General features: G+C 38.4%; 1 protein-coding gene across 1 annotated transcript in view; it reads left to right on the top strand.

Moving 5' to 3' along the window:
- Window positions 1–14,038, top strand: part of LOC126091914 (Down syndrome cell adhesion molecule-like protein Dscam2) — an 895,908-nt gene that overhangs the window by 806,822 nt on the left and 75,048 nt on the right. Inside the window, exons 31-32 of the mRNA XM_049907230.1 lie at window positions 1,027–1,182; window positions 8,658–8,810. Of these exons, the coding sequence (XP_049763187.1) occupies window positions 1,027–1,182; window positions 8,658–8,810 (309 nt within the window). The remainder of the gene's footprint in view (window positions 1–1,026; window positions 1,183–8,657; window positions 8,811–14,038) is intronic.

The raw sequence follows: 14,038 nt of genomic DNA, 5'->3' as shown, positions 1-14,038 counted from the left end.
TTAGAATTTTTGGGATAGTTTGCTTTAAGACTTCTGTGAGTCAACACCATTGAGATATGCTACCAACCTGCAAAGTCTCATCCCGAACTGAATTTCCAAGACCAGAAGGTCCCATTGTGAGTAGTACAAATAGACAATGCTTAGCGTGGACATGAAAAATGTGATATTCATGGTGGCTGAGTCATGAACGGGTGTAGAACAATCCAAAATATTGTCATGAAAGTTGTGAACCTTTTGATGGAAACTAGTCAGTATTAATTGGTGATGTAATAGCACAAACAATATGCACACTGACATTTTTCATAGGCCAACTATGTTATGTAAAGAGCCTGTTGGCTTCAGATACTAAAATGTGAATACATTCTGGTTGAAACAGGGTTCCTGCAAGAATCTGTGTTATCATTAATTCTCTTGCAGAATTGTGAACAGTACTTGCATTTCTGCAGATCACTCCCCTGTCCATAAGCCATGTTATGGTTAGCCTTGACTAGCCAATGTAAGTCATTGCAGATTTCGGTATAAACGAGTTATAATTTAATTTCTTTTCACTACTCTGAGATGTGTGTGTTCTCAGAGAATGATAGAGCACTTCCAGCACTTAGATAAATTGAGGTGAGACTATGTATCACAGATGTAAAAAATTCATAGTTGCTACATTTCTATAATTTTTTTAAGGATTCAAAATTGTGCAGTTTATTCAGAAGAGTAAAGAAAGCTACGTCAGTGTTACCTAAATCTGCATAAGAAGTTATAATAAAATAAAAAATATGTTTACCAAAATTCACGCTTTCAAAATACTGTTATGTAATATGGATAAGAAATGTGGGCCACTTTCATCATATTTTTGTATACAACTAGTTTGAAAAATAGTCTGATTCACAGATTGCATCTCCATAAAAAATGCATGATTATTAGTTAGTAGAATTAGATCCTTAAAAAGGAAATAAAGAGTAGCATGAAAAATGAGGCGACACATTAGGTGTGGCCTGCTTGTTTGTTGTGAAATAGAGGCTTCATCTATTACAGATGATGTAGTGTACAACCAGTCTGCCGGAGGCAACGCCACAGTGGACAAGCGCCGACCGGACCTGCGCGATGAGCTCGGCTACATTGCACCACCAAATCGCAAGTTGCCTCCCGTACCTGGATCCAACTACAACACCTGTGATCGTATCAAGAGAGGTACAGTAATAAGTAAGGCCAGTTTGTCATTACAATGTAGTGACATTCTCTTTCTGTCCAAAAATATAACAGACATTTCTAAATCTTGTTAAATATGCATGCGTCACATGTGATGCGAATTTATTTGTAGAAGAGCGGAATTTTTTCAAATAAATGGTGTAGCATGATGATCCGAGCTAGCATGTGGTGTTCCATTTATAGAATTATTTGATAATTAAAAGTTTATTTTGCTGTGTTCTTGCCTCAGCCTGCTTATTTCAAGGCAAATTTGCCATATAGTTTACATTATTCTAAGCTCATTATGTATGTTTATTTTGTGTCCTGATCTCCTTGTGTACCCTCCTTTCCCAGAATAACTGAACATTAAAAGCCATCATATCAAGTTGCTGCATCCCATATGTTAAGGTCAAGTAGATTGTTTTTCACTTCTGATGAATACTTTGTATACAAAAGAATAATTTTCTTCAGAGGAAGAAACTGAAAAAAAGTTAAAGAAAGGTTGCTGTCTGAATAAAGAATCACTGCTAACACAAATGCACATTATTGTATCTTGTTAATTTGCTTGCGCTCATGTTATTAATACTGAAACAAAATAAAAGTAGATATGAAAGGATAGGACGTTGATAGATGCATATGAAAAATTACAAATTTTTATGTTTGCTAATCTGCATCTACTAGGTAAGTAAATCTTTTGTACCCTATTTTTCATCTTTCATTTCAGACTATTCTTTGTTTTAGACCTGTTTTACATACAAATGAAAATAGGATCACTTCTTAGGTCAATGGCTAACAAGTTAGCTTTTCGATCCCTACAATTATTTCAGAATATTTAGGCACAACCCTGTTTATGCCATAAACAATATCAGTAAGAATTTTCTGACATCTCACCCAAAATCTTTATACATGACAAAAAGTCATCAGCTGCTGTGCACAGCCAACAAACCAAATCAGTGAATTTTATTCTTGTTTTGGACCCACATAAGGAAAGCAAGTAATAATGAGGGACATGGTGATAAAGATGTAGTTTTCCACCTCCTCCCACAGCAGCCATAATAATAAAAAAACTGTTAATTATACATTAAAGTAAATATATATAAAAGAGTTATTATTATTATTATTATATTAACAAAGGGTGATATCTCCATTACTTGAACAGTTAGCTTCATACATTATATAGTATGATGTCTTCTATCAAGAACTGACAATGAGCATAAGGATGAAAGTGAGGTACATATGCAGGAAGGAGACTGTGGAAGGGGAGTGCAGGTATACTGAATTGCTCTCTATCAGCTGCTGACTCCTAATCTCAAAAGTGGGTTAAAATAGGGATTGCATTCCATGATCAACAACTGGTTCACTGAACTGCGTAGTAGTGTCAGAGAACAGGAGGAAAAAGTGAACACTGTGTGGAAAGACATTTGGCTGAAAGGTGAAAATTACTTTCAAATAGAAAATTGCTGGGCTCCTTGATTCATGTTGAGACTTTGGGACGTTTACAGCCCCATGGATGGGAGGTGAGGGCAGGCTGGACATAGGTGTGGGAAGTTTAGAGAAATACATAGTAGGATACGAAAGAATAATTAACAAATAAAATAGATGCAAAACAGAGACTACAGCCTAGAAGTTGAATGGAGAGAAGCTTGACTTGAATGAACAATGAAGGGATTGCAGACTGACAAAACCAATGATACGAAAGTGCTGAGGAAACATTATTAGTGGCATGTTCATTCATATATCGGAAAGAAATAACAACACACAATGAATGAATGAGGTAGGACAGTGCTTAAGGCCCTCCACTAGCATTCAGGGGCAGTAGGGCTTAAATTCTTACTTGTCAATCTGTATTTAAGTTTTCCATAGTTTCACGAAACTGAACAATGTAACTCCTTCCCCATCATTGTCCAATCCAAGTTTGTGCTTCTTGCGTGATGACTTCATTATCAATGGGACATTAAACCCTAGCCTTCCTCCCATTTTACAGCATGTAATACCTAATAAAATGGCACAAATGGATTGCAGTTAATGTTACTACCCACCACATAGAGGATGTATACAGTCGTGGACAGGCATAATGACAAAAACTGCTAAAATATTAAGGTTTCTCACGAAATCCTCCTTCGAAAATAAAAAAATTAAAAACATACACATGCATTCACACAAGGGCAACTCTTTCACTTGTGGCCACTGTTTGCACATGCTGGGATCTGACTGCCAGAAATAGTAGAGCATATGATAAAATAAAGCTGTAAAATTTGCTAAAATTAACAGCCAATCTCCAGCATCCAGAAACTGCAGCCATGTTTGTGAGTTGCACTTATGTGTGAATGTCTGTGTGCTTTCTAGTTTGGAAGAAGGACTCTGTCCTAAAGCTTAATAATATTTTAGCAGTGTTTTTCATTATGCCTGCCTGCAACGCAGTTCCTCCCGTGTGTGGTGAATAGCAGTCTATCCTTCCCATATTGCTGTTATTCCATTCTGGACTTCCCATTGTCTGATTTAGCAGTGCAAATAATTAAAATAAAAATAACATATTTTTTTATTATTTATCGTATGATGTGTACATTGATTTACATTTATATACAATATTTTCAGGACTAAAATGTACAATCACAAGTTCGTGCAATTTTACAGCTCTATGTCTAGTTCTTCAATCCACTTGACTGCTTCGTCCGATGTACGGTGAATGTCCATTAAAGTTCCTCTGAAAGTACGATGAGGGCAGTCAGCAACAATGTGATGAATCGTCTGTGAGGGGGCACCACAGTCACAATTTGCAGAGCCAACCCATCCCCATTTGTGCAGTAGATAGCCACATCTGCCTTGTCCAGTTCGAATGCGGTTAATGATCCTCCACTGACGCCTTGGAAGATCAAATCCTTGCGTCTGCTTGGAAGGGTCCTACGTTGCTTCACGTCCGTAGGTATAACCTTTAAATACCCTACACGTGACCCCTGGGTGGTGCTAAGAAAGCAACAACGATAAGATGAGACCGAACTGTCTGAAAAGACCTCTCGGTCAAAGAATGAAGAAGGACATGTGCGGTCCTATTCAGGACCCACAAGCTCCTAGAATTGGACCATCTCTGCGCATCTGTCAACTGAATATCGAAGGGATAAGTCGAGCAAAATGTGAGTATCTTTCCAGGCTCACACAGAAATATGCAGTTGATATCATCGCACTTCAAGAAAATAACATAGAACCACACATGGAGAATTTCATAATGGAAACAAATTTGTAAAATAGTGAAACATGACAAATAGAAATAGAAGAGCATGTGATAAAATAAAGCCATAATGTGCAAAAACTGTTGTATAAATAATGAGTACTTTTAAAGGATTGAATTGGAAAAGTTCTCAGAATTGTGGGCAAAGTGACATACTGGAAAGGGATAAGAAGGAAATTAACATTGGAAAGCAGTAGGAGAGGCTTGTATAATCAAAACTGGTCATTAAAGTGTTTTACACATAAAGGAGACATTAGTTACTTTGTGCCTTTTATCAAACTTGATTATGTGCCAACATCATAGTCTGCCACAGTAAATTCATTATTATGTTATCTGTGACACCAAGCCCATCCATCCATCACTTCCAGGACCTTCCAAGCAAACCTTATTAGCATCACAGCTGAGGCTGAAAGGCATTCAGATGTGCGAGCCACCGACTCTGCTCAGTTATTAAATCACTTTTTATAGTCTTCAGTTCTTCCTGTTTCTTTAGTCAAAAAATTAATACACTTTCAGATCAATTAAAACTGTTATTGACTGGTATACATTGATTTTAATTTTGCTGGAGGTGATGGATAGGGTCATAAATAGTTTATTACCAAAGGGTGGCAATGGGAAAAGGAATATAGCAGAGAAATAAAGACTGTTAAAGTAAAATAAAATAAAAGGAGAGGGAGAAGAATATGAAATACTGGGAGGGTGAATACTAGGTCAACAGACAATTTACAGAGGTTATACGAATTTGAGACAGTAAGCAGTGATGGGAGAAACCATTGAGTTTATGTGGATCGATAGAATGAAATGTATGATACAGAGCAAGGACAACTTTCTGACTGTGAAGTTCTCAGGAGTTACCGCTAAAAACCCAAATGGTGAAGCAGGTGGCAAAGTTCTTGCTGTTTAGAAGACAGTGACACTGATAGTGAAAACAGATAGGCAAATTATATCTCTGACATACAATATCCAAGTACAGGAAACACAGTGCACCTTACAAACTAGAAATCTCATTCTAATTACAGTTTAACATAACTGTAACTGTCCACCAAACACAGCATTTCAATCATATGATTCCTATTGTCATCTTCTCTGCTTCTTCATCTTGGTTAACTCTTTCATTTGTGTCACCCATTTACTTTATTTGTTTTGATACCTTGGGAAGAATAATCTTCAGTGGTACCCTTCCATCAGATATCCTTCTCTTCAGTCCCTTTTTCATTTACCTTGCCTGTGTGCCTCTCCTTCATCCAGTCTTTTTCCATACTCATTTCTGAAGTGTCCAAATGACGCATCTGTTCCCCTCCCCCCATTATGTCTTGACTTTCTATATTTCTTGCACTCAAGTGCAAGAGATATTTTCTTTCAAGAAATTACGAGAGAGCACATTCCGGGAAGAGATGGGCAACATATTACTACCGCCCACATATATCTCGCGTAATGATCACAACGAAAAGATCCGAGAAATTAGAGCAAATACGGAGACTTACAAGCAGTCGTTCTTCCCACGCACAATTCGTGAATGGAACAGGGAAGGGGGATCAGATAGTGGTACAATAAGTACCCTCCGCCACACACCGTAAGGTGGCTCGCGGAGTATAGATGTAGATGTAGATTAAAAGTTTCTTTCCCATTATGCTGTTCCCTGTTTTTTTTTTCTCAATAAAGAAGCTGTGTAACTGTCAGTCCTCTGCTACTACAAATGAAGTAATAACAATAAAAGAAATAATAATTATAATGTGAATGAATGAGAGTGGGAGGAACGCAGATATCATGACACAGCAATGAAACAATAACAGTACAGGAAAATTAAAATAAGAGCAATGCAGAGTTGAAGCATAGAACAAATAATGATTGAAAGCAGTGAATGAAATGGTAAGGAGAGGTTGTTAAGCGGTACAAGACAGTTAAATGATGTAGTGTTTCAAAGAGATGAACAGAAGCAGATGACATTTTGGTCCTATAAAGTGTGTCGAGTAGACTGATGAGTAGGTTTAAAGCAGAAAATGTCTCACTGGAATAACTGTAAAGGTGAAAATGATAATAGTTGGACGAATGAAAACAGCTGTTATCGTTAAATTGGGAACGGTAGTCATAATATTCCAGATCTGCAGAGTGAAGTGCTAAAGTCCTTGCAAGTTAACTGCTTTCCACTCCCTGACAGAAGGGAGAATAGACATGTGATATACAGAGGAGTACCATATATTCTGACAATCAATGCATGAAATATACCCCTTTAAGAAAAGTGTCAATAATGAGAATACTGTTTCCGCACTTCAGTAAGTTTTACGTGTAATGATTAAATTTCCAGTCTCAAAAATTATTTGTTCCTTTAGTAGTGGATATTTTATACACGACATTGCAGATTTCATATTACCGGCAATACAAAGTATTATGAAGTACTGTTTTGGAGCATGCAGAGAATTAATACCTTTATACCCTTTTCCATTATAGGATGTTCAATGTTATACCTCCCACCTCCCCTCCCTCCTATGGGCGTGATACCCATCCCATATATTCACACACACACATGCATCAGATAATCTCATGTCTTCTTAAATGTTTTGGTGCCCAGATAGGTAAAATGAAAGTGACATAAGTAAAGTTAACTTCAACAACACAGAAAAAATACTGTAATTTTACTCAAAGGTGCATTTTATGATCATGTTCTACCTCTAAAGTGTTGTTTGGTAGAACTCTTAGAAAGGAAGCCTTAAACGTATTTGAAATTAGAATTATATTAACACTTTCAGCTGTTGATGAGCATTGATATATATCAACAGGGACAGGTGAAAATGTGTGCCCTGACTGGGACTCGAACCCGGGATCTCCTGCTTACATTGCAGACACTCTATCCATATGAGCCACCGAGGGTACAGAGAATAGCGCAGCTGCAGTGACTATCTCACACCTCCCGCGGGACCCACTTTCTCACCTTGTATGTCCACACACAACATTCGTAGTGTCCGACCCCAACACACTCATTACTTGTGGGAGACATTCTTACAGAGTCCCGTAAGAGTTCAGGGAATATGTGTGCATCCGCACAGAAGAAGAAGGTCATGACTGGTATTGCCAGAATGATATACTTATATGGATTTGGTGTCTGTTTTTTCGGACATGTCCGAAAGAACAGACACCATTGATGACCTGCAGCTCTCTAGAATGAAATTAGAATTATGTTAATACCTTCAGCTGTTGATGGGCATTGATATACATCAACGGGGACAGGTGAAAATGTGTGCCCCGACCACGACTTGAACCCGGGATCTCCTGCTTACATGGCAGACGCTCTATCCATCTGAGCCACCCAGGGCACAGAAGATAGCATGACTGCTGGGACTATATTGCGCACGCCTCCCGTGAGACCCACATTCTCACCTTGTATGTTCACACACTACATTCGTAGTGTTCCAAAGAACAGACACCATATCCATGTAAGTATATTGTTTTGGCAATACCAGCCATGACATTCTTCTACTGTGTGGATGCACACATATTCCCCAAACTCTTACAGGACTCGGTAAGAATGTCTTCCACGAGTAATGAGTGTGTTGGGGTGGGATACTACGAATGTAGTGTGTGGTCATACAACGTGAGAATGTGGGTCTCGCGGGAGTCGTGCTCGAGATAGTCCCTGCAGTCACGCTATCCTCTGTTGATATGTATCAACGCCCGTCATCAGCTGAAGGTATTAATATAATTCTAATTTCGTTCTAGACAGCTGCAGGTCATCAATGGTGTCTGTTCTTTCAGACATGTCCGAAAGAACAGACACCATATCCATATAAGTATATTAAACTTATTTGATTTTCACTTCATATGAATTTTACACATCAGACTTAAATTACATAAGTTTATAAAAACTTTTTAAAAATTACTCCACATTTTCTTAAGTTGTAAATGATGGCAGTTAAGCAATGTTTTAAAATAGTACTAGTGATGGGCCCTAAAAAAATAAAGTGAAAGAAACACTATCGTAACAACACATCCACATACTACGTGAATGTTCCGCGTCTGCACCAGTGCATTGTGATAATATGTTGCAGATGTTTGGTATCATAAGCTTCACAATGTTTAATTTTGCTTTGTCTTGAGAAGCTTCATTTTATACAGCTGTAAATGTTTGTAGTGATTGATGTTCATGTGTTTATTTTAATATGAGATTTTTTGTTTGGCTTTGTTTATTGATGCATTTGCTCGTCCATTCCTTCCTATCCCATTCCATATTCCACTTTCTGTCTCACCGGGTGTTCAGGTCACCCAGGCTCATTTCGCAGTCATGCTACCTGGGATCCCCGCCATCCCAGGCACATGTATGAGGAACTCAGCCTGCATCCCCCTGGTTCGGGCATCCGTAAGTTCTCAGGCCACCCCGGATCTGATGAAGCTCTCTACAGCCGTGCTGGAGGTGAGTCCGTGATGCTTCCCTCCAATGAAATCTGCTGCACAGCAGATGTTTGCTTACCCACAGACTGAACCATTTCTAGTCTTGGAGCTTTTTGGGGAATTATATTCTCCTTTGACCTTCACTGACTGTTACTCATCATTTCTCTGTGGGCAGTAATGAAAATTATCTTCCTTGATCTGTTGGAATAAGTTCTGGAGTTAAATATTCCTAATAAGTAGTATTCTGCATTGTGGTAGTAAGAGAAAACTCATTTCTCAGTTCAAAAAATGTTAATAGTACATAAATTCACAATAATTAATTAATATGACATATGGTAAGTCAATATAATAAGTTACTCACTCGTATTGTGCTGAAAGAATGATATTGTCTAGGGGTGCTGAGAGGACACTTGCTTACAAAGTGAATTTGTTTTGCTGAAAGGTATTTTTAATACCAAGTGGAATCTCTCTCTCTCTCTCTCCCCCTCTCTCTCTCTCTCTCTGACAGTCAGGGCTTATAGGATTTTAGAAAGCTTATTACATAATGGAACTGCAGCTTCTAAATTTTGTTAGTGTTATTCCTCTTAAAAAAATCAGATATTTAAATTTTAGCATTATGCTTGCATCTATACTAAGTCCGTTCAAAAAATTCCGGAACTTTGTCCACGAATTTTTTCTGTGCATACCTTTTACTTATTGTACATGGCCTCCTTCGAAATACTAGCCTCCACAGTTGATACACCATTCCCAGTGCCAGTTCTGAAAGCAATCTTACTATGCCCCTCGCTGGATCAAGCAAAGTGCTGTCTGCAAATTTTCTTTTATCTCACCTATCATTGCAAATATTTGTCCTTTCAACGGGGTTTTCAACTTTGGAAACAAAAAGAATCCACAGGGGCCAGGTCTGGAGAGTATGGAGGATGATTTCATTTTTTGTGCAATAGTGATTCACTCACAGGGATGAATGTGTGGGTGCATTATCGTGAAGCAACAGCCATGAATTGTCCACCACATTTCAGCCCATTTCTTTCTCATATTTACTTGCAGGCATTGCAACACACCCCGATGATACCCTCAATTAACAGTTTGTCTCTGTGGCATAAATTCATGGTGAACTAATCCTTCAAAGTCAAAGAAAACTATCATATCAACATGGCTTTGACATTTGACCTGACCTGACGAGCTTTTTTTGGTCTTGGAGAACCTTTCCTTACCCATTGTGAAGACTGAACCTTGGTCTCAACATCATAATCATAGAAATATGTCTCATCACCTGTTCTGATTCTTTTAAGGAATATCTCTTTCTCATTTGCACTATCCAAAAGCTCTTTACAGATTGTGAGGGGAAGGTGTTTCTGGTCGTGACTCATGAGCCGTGGGACGAACCTAGTGGCAACACCATGCATTCCAAAATGTTGTGTCAGGATTTCATGACATGATCCAACTGAAGTATTATATTCTTCTGAAATCTCTCAGTCAGGCAGTCTGCGATTGGCATGCACAATTTCGTTGATGTTCCTGACATGAGCATTGTCAGTAGACATCCAAGGGCCTCCTGCATGAGGGTAATTTTTAACTTTCATCCAGCCATTTTTAAATCATGTGAACCATTCGTAACACCAAGTACAGCTTATGCACTCATCACCATAGGCTTCTGCATCATTTGGTGCATCTATGTAAAGATTTTCTTGAGTTCCACACAAAATTTCAAGCAGACGCATTGCTCCTCTAACTCCACCATCTCGAAATTCACAAACTGTGTGATGCAACATCCTACTCATTACAACACTGAATAATAACTAACAGACATACAACAATGAAACTTCTGGCAGTTATGCATTGAACACAGGCATGTGCAGGGATACCAACTGTATTTCACTCCAACACACCACTGTTGTGAAATTATGAATGTTTCGGATTTTTTTTTAACAGACCTTGTATATTAAAAGGGAAAAAACGCATATGTTGTTAACAGATTGATAGGTTTCTGCATTGTATGACTAAAGCTGATCCTATAAGACAGCAGCTAAGTACCCACCAGTAATTTGTCCCGGTGGTGAACACTGAAGTGTAAAGATCAGTTGTGCTTGCATAATAGTACAAGTATATATATATCACTAGTTTGTTATAAGCATTTCACAAGTATCTGTTGACTAAAAACATGTCTCAAAACAGTTTCCTTATGATACAGTGTATCCAGTTGAAATCTGATTTATTACCACAGCAGTATCACACACTATCTGAGAGTTGCCACTCAGAAAGCTCACATCTTATGCACATTTAGTACTTACGAATGATTCAGAATATTTTCTCTTATCTGGCATTTAATCAAGTATAGCAGCAGTTCTGTTTCTCAAACAAATTTGTTTGCATGTGTCAATATAGCATTCCGTAAAAGTTAATCTGATTAATGCAAATGGATGCAGGTGATCGAATGTCTGCGTCTTTTTAATGGAACTTCGTAAATTGTAATCTTTTCTTTCTTTGTTTTTCTTCTCCATTATAGTCATACAAGAATGCATTACCAATGCACACACACACACACACACACACACACACACACACACACACACACACACACACACATTCTTTAATCTTTTAATCATATCATTTCACTTGCTATTCCCTCTGTAAGGTGGAAAATGAGAATATTGTAAAAAATGGTATTCTTTCCCAGTTTGAGGTTGTTGTCAGATTTGTAGAAAACTCCATTTGCATCAGTGTAGTTAATTTCAGGACAATAATGATCATTCTGTGCATTTTTGCCTAAGTTTATCAGCTAAGAAGAATAGTTTTTTTCTGTGTTTTAGACAATAAACCTCTCACCAAAAAGTTAGCAGTTACAAATGCCGTTAAAACTGGTGAATTTGTGCAAAAGTTCTATAACCTCTACAGAATATGTGCTTCTTTACAATAATCCTGTAGCTGCACATAAGCAAAATTGTTTTAAATTTCCAGTTTTGTTATTTCTAGTACAGCTTTTGACATAAGGATTTACTAGGAGAGACAGGTTGCCATGTTCACCGAATATACCTCCATTCCTTCTTCTTGCAAACTACAGAAGGTAGGCCGTGTCATTCAGTAGGTAATACAGTATATATGTGTTGGTTACACAAACTGCACTGGCATTCTGAAGCTTGATGATGAATAAACTTATTTAGTTTGATTTTCCACTGGCTAATAAGTGCCATTTATGTACAGACAGCGCATCTTTCTTTTGTAATTAATCTCTCGATATAATAGGGACATTCAATCCACAACATTTTCCTATTTTTGTTTCTTGTATCCAAATATGTAGCTGAGAAGATTTACTAATTTTTATCCTTGTCAAGCAGATGAAGTATAACTCCTTTCTTATGTGTGTGTTGCATGTGTAGATTCAAATGGAATAGTGTAGTTTAGGAGAATGCAGAGTAGTGTGAATGTTTTCCATGTTCTTCTTTAGTCACATTAGCATTTTTTTAATTAAATAAATATGAAGATGTTACCTTATGTCATTTCCTCAAAAGCTTCATGGTCATACTATGTGTCAAAAACTTACATATTATTGCAGGCATGTGATTTGTATGCTTTTAAGTGTGGTATAGTTTACACAATATGTATACACAACTGGTGTAAAATAACATCACATTTTATTTTAAAAGATCTATATTAATGATAATTGGTTAAGTGTGATTTACATTCATACAATAAGAAAACCAAACAATTTTAGCTCCCAGATTTACAAATGATGTATAATTAGTAGAATATGTAAATTTATAAAATTGAAGTAGAGATGGAGGAGTAAAGCCAACAGTAATAATTTATAAAAATGATGCTCAATCTGTAGCTTTTAGCTGTATATGTTGTTTGCTGGGAGGTTAAATGTGATGAAAGTCAGTTCACTGCTTCGAAAGATTCTTTTTTGTAACTTGATATTTGTACAGGTTTGGTTATCTTGAAATATGTCAGACTACCATATATTCCATTTTTCTGTATATAGCTATCAAGAATGATAAGCTACACGAAGGTATTAAAAAATAATAGGTATATGGCTATACTGAAACATCAGTGCCAAGTAACATAACCCATCAAGAGTGAAGGAGACAGCTCATCAAATAAAGAAGTGTTGTGTCAGAGGGGCTGGATAGAGGGAGAAAAGAGGTGGGAAGCAAGAGGGACAGTCAGAGAAGCACAACTGACAGCTCAGAGGGAGGCAGTAGGTGTGCAGAATAGGAATGCTTGAGGGAGAAGCAGCAGGTGTGACGGGAATGCGACATACTGGAGCCGGCGAGTTCCTGCAGCACGAGGTGCTGCTGACACGAAGGAGTAGATTGGGAGGGAGTGCAGTACAGAGGAAGGGGAAACTATTCTGTAGATGGTGTGGGGACAGTCAGTTGGCAATGATTGAGGCCAGGTGGATTATAGGAACGTATGATGTGTTGTAAGAATAACTCCCACCCCAGTAGTTCGGAGAATCTGGTGTGAGAGTGGTAGGGTAGGGGAGAGTGGGTGGAGGATGTAAGGATGCCACTAAACTCGAGCTCACTGTGCTCGGCAGCACATTTTGCCACTGGTCGGTCAGCTCTACTCTCGGCCACAGTTTGGTCGTAGCCATTCATTCTATTGGACAGCTGGCTGCTGGTCCTGCTCACATACAGTGCTGTGTAGAAATTGCAACACAGCTGGTATACACCGTGGCTGTTTTTACATGGGATCCTGCCTCTGAAGGATTGATAAGCCAGTGATGAGAACAGATTAGGAAGCACTGAGTGGGGGAATTTTGGACCTGGGCCTTCCACGGGGATATGACCCCAGTGGCAAGGGGCTGGGTGGGAGTCGGAATGGCGTTGGGATGGATCGGTATTTGCGGGTTGAGTGGGTGGTAGAATACTGCTTTGAGAGTGGTGAGTAGTATTGTGGGTAGGGTGCTCCCTCACTTCTGGGCACAATGGTAGATAGTTGGAGCCCTGACATAAGACTTGCTTGATTTGCCCCAGACTTGTATGGTGTTGGGTCGGGTGCTCCATTGCAGCTGGTTCTTGGATGTGGCGGGAGAATTAGGGAGACCTGAGGATATCATGTGGGAAAACTGTTTGCAGAATAGGTTTGGGGGATAGTACCTTTCTGTGAAGGCCTTAGTGAGTCCTTCAGAATACTAGGCAAGGAAATTTTCATCACTGTAGATACACCATCCAAAGGTGACCTGGCTATATGGGAGAAATTTTTTGGTATTGAAGAGATGACTGCTGTCAAAATTAGGTGTGAGTA

Source organism: Schistocerca cancellata, chromosome 7 (genome assembly GCF_023864275.1).
Source record: "Schistocerca cancellata isolate TAMUIC-IGC-003103 chromosome 7, iqSchCanc2.1, whole genome shotgun sequence".
In the NCBI taxonomy this organism is placed as follows: Eukaryota; Metazoa; Arthropoda; class Insecta; order Orthoptera; family Acrididae; genus Schistocerca; species Schistocerca cancellata.
This window is presented reverse-complemented; position numbering and strand designations above follow the sequence as displayed.